General features: G+C 55.6%; 1 protein-coding gene across 1 annotated transcript in view; it reads left to right on the top strand.

Moving 5' to 3' along the window:
• Positions 1 to 5,867, top strand: part of PIF1 (PIF1 5'-to-3' DNA helicase) — a 7,674-nt gene extending 1,807 nt beyond the window's left edge. Inside the window, exons 3-13 of the mRNA XM_007450709.1 lie at positions 767 to 899; positions 984 to 1,109; positions 1,228 to 1,381; positions 1,473 to 1,587; positions 1,663 to 1,769; positions 2,982 to 3,121; positions 3,488 to 3,594; positions 4,298 to 4,385; positions 4,542 to 4,687; positions 5,308 to 5,499; positions 5,708 to 5,867. Of these exons, the coding sequence (XP_007450771.1) occupies positions 767 to 899; positions 984 to 1,109; positions 1,228 to 1,381; positions 1,473 to 1,587; positions 1,663 to 1,769; positions 2,982 to 3,121; positions 3,488 to 3,594; positions 4,298 to 4,385; positions 4,542 to 4,687; positions 5,308 to 5,499; positions 5,708 to 5,767 (1,368 nt within the window). The 3' untranslated portion in view covers positions 5,768 to 5,867. The remainder of the gene's footprint in view (positions 1 to 766; positions 900 to 983; positions 1,110 to 1,227; positions 1,382 to 1,472; positions 1,588 to 1,662; positions 1,770 to 2,981; positions 3,122 to 3,487; positions 3,595 to 4,297; positions 4,386 to 4,541; positions 4,688 to 5,307; positions 5,500 to 5,707) is intronic.
• Positions 5,868 to 8,805: the final 2,938 nt, after the last annotated feature.

The raw sequence follows: 8,805 nt of genomic DNA, 5'->3' as shown, positions 1-8,805 counted from the left end.
CCGGGAAGATCCCACATGCCGCGGAGCGGCTGGGCCCGTGAGCCATGGCCGCTGAGCCTGCGCGTCCGGAGCCTGTGCTCCGCAACGGGAGAGGCCACAGCAGTGAGAGGCCCGCGTACGCAAAAAAAAAAAAAAAAAAAAAAGAGAGAGAGAGAGAAAGCAGAGAAGGTGCTTCAGAAGAAAAGTGGGAACCTGGTCGCCCTGGAGGAGTAGAGGAGGTTTTGGAGAGAACGAAGCGGTCAGCTGTGTAGGGGCAGCCAACAGGTCCAGTCAGATAGGGGGACAAAGTCTGGTGGGTCTGACAGTGTTCAGGAACTGGAACAGATGGATCACAGACCACAGAGGTTTGAGACAAGCTGGTGAGAAGAAGGAGATGTGGCAAGAAGGCGCCCTGGCTAGGCAGGGTTTTGCTTGGGTGTTTTGAGGCAAGAGAGACACATCTGTGACAGGAAGGGCAGTGAGAAGGAAGGATGGGTAAGAGAATCAGGAGAGTTAGGGAACCCAGGGGAGAAAGCTGAAGGAGAATCTGGACCTGCACACTGGGGTCTTCAGGGCACCAGGAGTCAGTGGAGATCCAGCCTCGGTCCCTTCCTCAAGGAGAGACCTGGACCCCTGTGGTTACTGGCAAGATCTCCAGGTGAACCGAGGCTGCCCAAGGGCTCCAAGGAGAGAAGCCAGCAGAGACACAAAGGGCTACCAGGCCAAGAAGGGAGGGGACAATGCCTAGGGAATGTGGGGAGGCCCTGAGACAGCCCTATCCCCCCAGGAAGTCCCAAGGTGGCCCCTGCCTGTGAAGAAGCTGAGCTTGCCCCCCACCAAACCAGAGCTTTCCAGGGAACAGGCTGCTGTGCTGAGGGTTGTCCTGAAAGGCCGGAGCATTTTCTTCACTGGGAGTGCAGGTAGTGGGGGGCAGAGTGGGTGTGGGGAGGACAGTGGTGTGCTAGGATGGAGGAGAAATGGGCCTGACTTTGCCTTCTGCCCAGGGACGGGGAAGACTTATCTGCTGAAGCGTATCCTGGGCTCACTGCCTCCCACAGGCACTGTGGCCACTGCCAGCACGGGGGTGGCAGCCTGCCACATCGGGGGTACTACCCTCCATGCCTTTGCAGGTAAGTGAGAGCCTCTGGGACTTAAGCTGGGAGCAAGCCAGGCAGGTGGGAAGAGAGGGGAGGTCAGGGTTGAGACAGGGCTGGGATCTCAGCCCAGGCTGAATAGTGTCACTCACAGGCATTGGCTCGGGCCAGGCTCCCCTGGCCCAGTGTGTGGCCCTGGCCCAGCGGCCAGGTGTGCGGCAGGGCTGGCTGAACTGCCAGCGGCTAGTCATTGATGAGATCTCCATGGTGGAAGCAGACCTATTTGATAAGCTGGAAGCCGTGGCCAGGTCAGTATGGGCAGTGAGGACTGGGTTCTGGTGGTCTTCCATGTGGAACTCGCTCACCCCAGCACCTAAAGCACCACATCCTCCTCTCCAGAGCTGTCCGGCAGCAGAACAAGCCATTTGGAGGGATCCAGCTCATCATCTGTGGGGACTTCCTGCAGCTGCCGCCTGTAACCAAGGGATCCCAGCCCCCGCAGTTCTGCTTCCAGGTAGCACTCACCCTCTGGCCCTAACCCCTATAGGGGTCTGCTCTGCTCCCTGACGCCCCACCTTGCCCCCACCAGGCCAAGAGCTGGAGGAGATGTGTCCCAGTGACCCTGGAGCTGACCGAGGTGTGGAGGCAGACAGACAAGACCTTCATCTCTCTGCTGCAAGCTGTGCGGCTGGGCAGGTGGGCCCTGGTGGATAGAGAAGGGGCCGTGGGATGCGGATCCAAGCGTGGGTCAGAGAGGAGCACAGGAACCCAGAGAAGGGAAAGAAATGCTTCATGGCCCCACTGGGGATGGTCACTCTGTGAGCACTAGGGCCCAGCCTCCCCCAGGGTTGGGTCCCTATCATCCAGCACAGGGCCTGGCACAGAGTACATCTCAGGGAATTATGGGCAGATGGAGACACAAGAGTTATTCAGAGATGTTAACACTCCCATTTTACAGATGCAGAAACTGGGGTTCAAAGAGGTGAAGTGACTTGTCCAAAGTCATGGCTAGTAAGTGGCTGAGCTAGGATTTGAACTCAGGTCTGACTCTAAAACCCAAGTTCCTTCTACTCTTTGAGCCTGTGCGGCCACTTGGTGGGGGAGAGGAGGTTGCAGACATGATCCCACCCCAGCTAGGACAAAAGGTTGGAATGCTACAGGTACTCTAACTTGGGAGTGGAAAGGAAGCCAGGAGGGCAGAAGATATGGACCGCAGCTGGGTCTTGGGACCCAGGTCAGATTGGGATGGGATGAAGGAAGCAGGTGGCGGTGGTGAGGGGCTTTCTATGCCTGGGGACAGGAGGCAGGTAGGAAGGTGCACAGCATACACCAGCAAGTGTGGGGGACAAGAGAAAGGCTGAGTGGCAGAGCAGTGAGAGGTGTTCCCAACTTCTTCCCCCTCCTCTCGAGTTGCTGCAGCACCCAGGCTTCCCTGGAGGAAGGCTTGAAATGGGGAGAATAGAAACACAGGCTAGATTGTTTTTTCCCCCTAAGGCAGCAGGCAAGGGGCTAGAAAATTGTAGCTTGGAGGCCAATCTGATTATAGGGTACCAGTATTACAGGGTATCAACATCAGAGCCTCACCTCGGTCTCTAAATCTCTGGCCTATGCTCACTCCTCATATCTAACTTCCTCAGGAGAGCGGCTAGCTCCAGCCCGGGGGCAGACACAGGGAAGGGTGCCTGCCCACGATCACAGCCAAGCACCACCCCTGTGCTCATCCTCCATGTCTGGGGTCCAAGTGAGGAAGGAACAAGTTGGCCAGCTTGGCGAACCAGCAAATCTTGCCCTGGTGCCCCATCCAGTCCCCAAGCCTGGTCCACGGCCTGCTGCATGGGCCATATCATCCATGTGCCCCGCCTTCCCTGGTGTTCAGGTAGGCTCCTCCCTGATAGCTGGCCTCCGCAGGTGCTCAGATGAGGTCACCCGCCAGCTCCGGGCCACGGCTGCCCACAGGGTGGGGCGAGATGGGATTGTGGCCACGAGGCTCTGCACCCACCAGGATGATGTGGCCCTTACCAACGAGAGGCAGCTGCAGAAACTACCAGGTGAGCAGGGAGCTGGGGCTGGGCCAAACCAGCTGGGAGAGGCCATCAGGCAGGCATGGCCCCCGAGGCAGCCTGGGCCCTTGGTGTCATTTAGATATCTCGGTCCCAGCCTCTGTGACCATAAAGTCCCTTACATTTGCAGATGTAATTGTGTCTTTGAGAGATGTGACCTTTCCTGGGTCAAAGTCATTCAGCCAGTAAACACTAAAAATGAGACCTGAACCCAGGCCTCTGATTCCAGAGCCCCAGCTAGGTTTGAGCTGTGCTCACTACCTCTCTCCATGCCCTGGTCTAACATGTGTTTTTTTGGAAATTGAGCCACAAGTCAGTGACTTGTAATCTGTTTGCGCAACTCTCTTTTCCCAGGTGAGGTACACAGCTTTGAGGCCATGGACAGTGACCCTGAGCAAGCCCGGACCCTGGATGCCCAATGTCCCGTTAGCCAGCTCCTTCAGCTAAAGCTGGGGGCTCAGGTGAGTGGGAAGCAGGGCCTAGACCCTGGGAGTGTCGGCCTCCCTGATCCTATAGCCCCTCTGCATGAGCTGCTCCACAGCCAGAGGACCCAGCTGAGACCATAGCAAACTTCTTCCCTCCTGTTCCCAGCCACCTTCCTTCTTTCCATTTTCCACTGCCCTCCTCTTCCCCCACCTGAAGCTCCAAGCAGTGTTGCTTTAGACAAATCTCTTTCCTTCACTGAAGCTGGGTTTCCCCATCTCTAAATTCAGAGTAAAATACCTACCGCACTCAGTTGTCTTCTGTAGTGTAGCCTCTACTGTGAGCATCCTCCTTCCTTCCACAATGGTGAGGGTGGGATCCTTTTCTCAGGTTCCAAAGGGCACCTAGGGGGAAATGCAGGCACAGTGGTTGGAAGAGGGCTATCCCTCAAGATTGAGGTCCATACACATTCCCTCTAATAGACATGGTCATTGTGCCCTGTCACCTTATTGTTCTTTACCCCCTCCTTCTGAGGCAAACTGAGCAAATGTCATTCCCCTTTGGCACAAGGGGAAACTGAGACCTAAGGAAATAAAGCAGTTTGTCGCAGGGGCCCCAGCAGACTCAGTGCCCCTCCATGACAGAGCCCAGCCTCAGAGATCCGCCGAAGCGACCCCAGGAGCTGAGGCCAGGCGTAGGGATGCCCTGCTGTCCCTGCCTCCAGTTTTCCTTCTCTCGCAGGTGATGCTGGTGAAGAACTTGGCAGTGTCTCGGGGCCTGGTAAACGGTGCCCGAGGGGTAGTAGTTGGGTTCGAAGCTGAGGGGAGAGGTAAGTGATAGGGGAGCAGTCCTACTGCTCGGGGTTGCAGCAGGGCCCTGGGGTTAGTGTGCAGAGGAAAAGACTAGCATGGAAAGGTGAGGCCTGTCCTCACCTTGGAGCCCTGAAGCGGGACTGAAAGGTGGGACTTCTCCACGACTCCCTCAGGGCTGCCCCAGGTGCGGTTCCTGTGTGGAGTCACCGAGGTCATCCGTGCTGACCGCTGGATGGTGCAGGCCACTGGGGGCCGGCTTCTCAGCCGGCAGCAGCTGCCCCTCCAGCTGGCCTGGGCCATATCTATCCACAAGAGCCAGGTGAGTATGGGGATGGGGGCAGGATAGGCCTGGGGCTTGTTGAAGGGTGGGGGGGTCTTAGAGGCTTTATGAGGGTTGAACTTGCCCTGGATGGAAAGTTCCAGACCAGCTGTAGAATAAACCTTTCTTTAGTGCATTTCCCATCCCACTTCCTCTCTCTTTCCTGGACACATACACGTCCCCTCTGTCATCTCGGGCCCTGCCATTTTCTGAGCCACTATTGGATATGTTAATTTTAACATATTACGACAACTGTAGGAGGTATAGTTGTAATAATCATTCTTGTTTTACAGAAGAGGAAACCAAGGCTCAGAGAGGTTAAGTAACTTGTCCAAGGTCACACAGCTAGTGCCCTGCAGAGCCAAGATTCATTTCCATGCCTGTCTGACCCAGACCTGAGCTCTTTCCTTTCACCCTTATCTCTCTACTCTTATCTTGGATCTGTATTTCCTGTACACCCCCCGACTCAGACACCTATCATCCTGTCTCTCTGACTCAGAATCTCTGGACTGGGCAAGGAGATCAGGGGCAATAGCTGGGCTTGTGGAGATGGGGTCAGGTTCTTGGGCACAAGTGAATTCAGGCTGAGCTGGCTCCAGCCCTGTCCCTCCACCCCCCAGGGCATGTCCCTGGATTGCGTGGAGATCTCTCTGGGCCGTGTGTTTGCCAGCGGCCAGGCCTATGTGGCCCTTTCCCGGGCCCGCAGCCTGCAGGGCCTATGTGTGTTGGACTTTGACCCCATGGTGGTTCGCTGTGACCCCCGTGTGCTGAACTTCTATGCTACCCTGCGGCAGGACAGGGGCCTCAGCCTGGTAAGAGGGAGTCACCCAATGGTGGGCCATGTGGCCGTGGGCAGCCTGGGAGCTAGGACAGGGAACGCCAAAGGACCATGGGGAGGGGGTGGCAGAGCCTCCTCTGGCTCCGTTGGCAGCAGGGGCAAGAGGAAGGAGATGCTGGCCCCCAGACTATGACTCGGGGGTGGCACAAGCCCATGACTGGGTTTCTCTGGCTCTGATATAGGAGTCCCCAGATGACGATGAGGCAGCCTCAGACCAGGAGAACGTGGACCCGAACCTTTGATCTGCAAAGAGAAGACAAAGGGTGGTCGCCCCCTCTTCCTGCTCCCTGGTGGGCCAGGCCCCAGGGGATACCTGGGGGAGGGTAGTGAATGTCCCTTTCTCCCTTCATCAGGGGCTCTCAGCCTCCTGGCAGGGCTCAGGAGAGAGTGCTTCCCATCCATCTGCCAGCTGTGCCTCAGTTTTTCCCCTTGCCCGGGGTGAGCTGCTTCCAGGGTCAGGAGTTGGCAATGGGCCTGCAGCGGTAGCTGGTGTTATAGGAGAGCTCTCTGCGAGGGGCTGGCCACAGGGCCACACGGTTGTGAATGCCGCTCTCTTTAGGCTGCAGAGAGGAGAGATGGCAGGTCCTCCAGGAGCAGGAACAGGCTGTAGGGGTCCTGGCAGGGGACTCAGGTCCCAAGCAGAGAAGGGAACCTGGCGGGGGGCGGGATCTTCACAGCTAGACCCAGCCCAGCACAAGCCAGGGCAAACACCCTCCTGAGCCTAACCTGAGAACATGCACTGCAAACTGTGTGTCTATATCTTACGCTGCTCTTTCGGTGAAGAAGTCGTGTGTAGGAGTATTGAAATGGATGTTCTCAGACTGTATTTATTTTGGACAAATAAACTTGTGAACTGTGTGAGGACTGTGAGTTGAGTCTTATGCTCCCTTTAAGAACCCCTACCTGGGGCACTGGCTGACCCTTTCCGAGGTGCTACCCCTACCCCACCCCTCATACGTGGTCACACAGAGGTGTCTGTTAACGCCTTGATGGCTGAGCTCAGAGCACCCTTATATGAGGTTTTGTTAGTATCACTGGTTATTTGGCAAAGCTGAGTTACCTGAGGTTGGTAACTCATAGCGAATTGCCGTCACCCAACAGTCTGACGAGGACACACTACAGAATTCACATGATGGGAAATGGGCCTGTCACAATGTCAAAATGCTGGGGGCCTCGGTTGAAACTTTCTCACTTTGTGCCTTACTGGGGCTCCAGCTTGGATGTTCTGATGATCATAGCTTCAGCTGATCAAAAAGCCTGATGGAAATTGCTCAGAGGCCCTCATAGGCTGGCAAAGACTATTAAGGTTCACTGCTTATGAGTGAAAAGGTTATCAGTTTTGGCTGATAAATACAGGTTATAGTGGAAGTGTGCAGTGGCAGCTCTAGAGAGCAATGGTTAGTTAAATGTAAAATTGCCAATGGTGGGAGACCTCAAGAAGGCGGAAACCATACTGGTTGCTAGGGGATGTGAGATCTCGGGTGCTTGAAGGTGTTTGTCCTTGTCTCCCAAAAGCCAGCAGAGGCTCCAGCGCACAAAGATTGGGTGCTCAGTGAGTGTCTGCTTAAATGGGGGCTCAGTGCCATGGTGTTTCAGAGGGGCTACAGGGCCTCAGACATTCACGGTGGGCTTCGTGGAGGAGGCACAGCCTGTGGAGAATTTGACTGATGGTTATAGATCGGGGAGAGACCTGGCTTTCCATCCTGGTTTTACCACTCACCAGCTGTGCAACTTTAGGCATGTTACACAACCTCTCTGAGAGGGTTTCCTTACCTATAAAGTGCAGGTGGTAACTGACATCCACATAGGTTTGTTGGGAGAAAGGCCAGCCACATGGCAGGAGGTCAATCAGTAGCTGTTATTAACATTTATGGGACTTCCCTGGTGGCGCAGTGGTTTAGAATCCACCCGCCAATGCAGGGGACACGGGTTCGAGCCCTGGTCCAGGAAGATCCCACATGCCGCGGAGCAACTAAGCCCGTGCACCACAACTACTGAGCCCATGTGCCGCAACTACTGAAGCCTGTGCTCCTAGAGCCCGTGCTCCACAACAAGAGAAGCCACTGCAATGAGAAGCCCGCGCACCACAACGAAGAGCAGGCCCCGCTCACCGCAACTAGAGAAAGCCCACGCGCAGCAACGAAGACCCAACACAGCCAAAATAAATAAATAAAATTTATGATGACTAATGGCTATCATCACCGTGGTGTCCGTAGAGCACAGTCCTGCCTGTTCCTACACTGGCTCCTTTGGCAAACAAGATGTGGGGGCTTAGAGGGGTGCCAGCCGGGCCCCCTGGATGACCCCTGCCTGTCTTGCACTTGCCACCACCCTTCCTGACCCTGAGGAGTCAACTTTTTCTGTGGCATGAACCCTTTCCTCTGCCCCAAATACAAGACAGTCTTAGGAGAAGCCAAGCCCATCAGGGTGACCACACACACACAAGTGGGCAAGCATGGGGGCTTTTAAATGTGGTGCCATTCAAGGATCAGGGTGTTCCCAAGTCAAGATAACTTGAGCGGGAAAGGAAGGTGGCAGAACAGAAGCCTAACTCAAAGAACTGATTGATATGAAGCCCAGAAACCCAGGCTTGGGAACCAGTGGGAACCAGGGAGGCTAGTCACTGAAGGTGGAGCTGGGAGCAGCTGGCCAGGAGGACCACTGCGGCCACCCCTGGACAACAAGCACAGCCACCAGGGAAGGAGTCCTGAGCTACACAGGTGGGCATGTCTCTGGTTGAGCTTGGTCTCCTGCGCAGAGCCTGCAGCCACTGACAAGAGGCTGAATTTGCTCTCAGGGTGCAAGAAGGACCAGGGCTTCTGCCCAGAGATGAATCCCCCATCATCCTCCAGAGCCAGGCTCTTGAAGATGTCTTGGAGATGCAGTTATTTCTTCTGTACACTCTCCTGGGACTCTCCTCTCTGACCCCGCCCCTCAACTTACACTGCTGAGGCATCCCCACCACCTGCAGCCCCTTTCCCTTCCCCAGGGACTGATTTCAGCTTTCCCTGCTCTCAGATGAACTCACCCTGCTTAAAGATGTCTTCCTCATGAGACTGTCTGGGCAATCCTCTCTCAAGGTGAAGATGCTCTCCAGAAGGCCCCTGGAGGAGGGCAAACATGTTCATAGGAGGGAGAGCTCCAGACATCCCTGCCCCTCAGGCCAGATCATGAGAGTAGACTGCCTCAAGAGGGAGGTGTGCAAGGAACCTCCCAGTTCTTTATTTTCTTGGCATCTCATTTAATCTAACTTTAAACCTGCATCCCTGGGGGTGTAGGG

Source organism: Lipotes vexillifer, unplaced genomic scaffold (genome assembly GCF_000442215.2).
Source record: "Lipotes vexillifer unplaced genomic scaffold, Lipotes_vexillifer_v1.1 scaffold1019, whole genome shotgun sequence".
Classification (NCBI taxonomy): domain Eukaryota; kingdom Metazoa; phylum Chordata; class Mammalia; order Artiodactyla; family Lipotidae; genus Lipotes; species Lipotes vexillifer.
The sequence above is the reverse complement of the archived record's forward strand: the minus strand, read 5'-3'. Positions and strand labels throughout refer to the sequence as shown.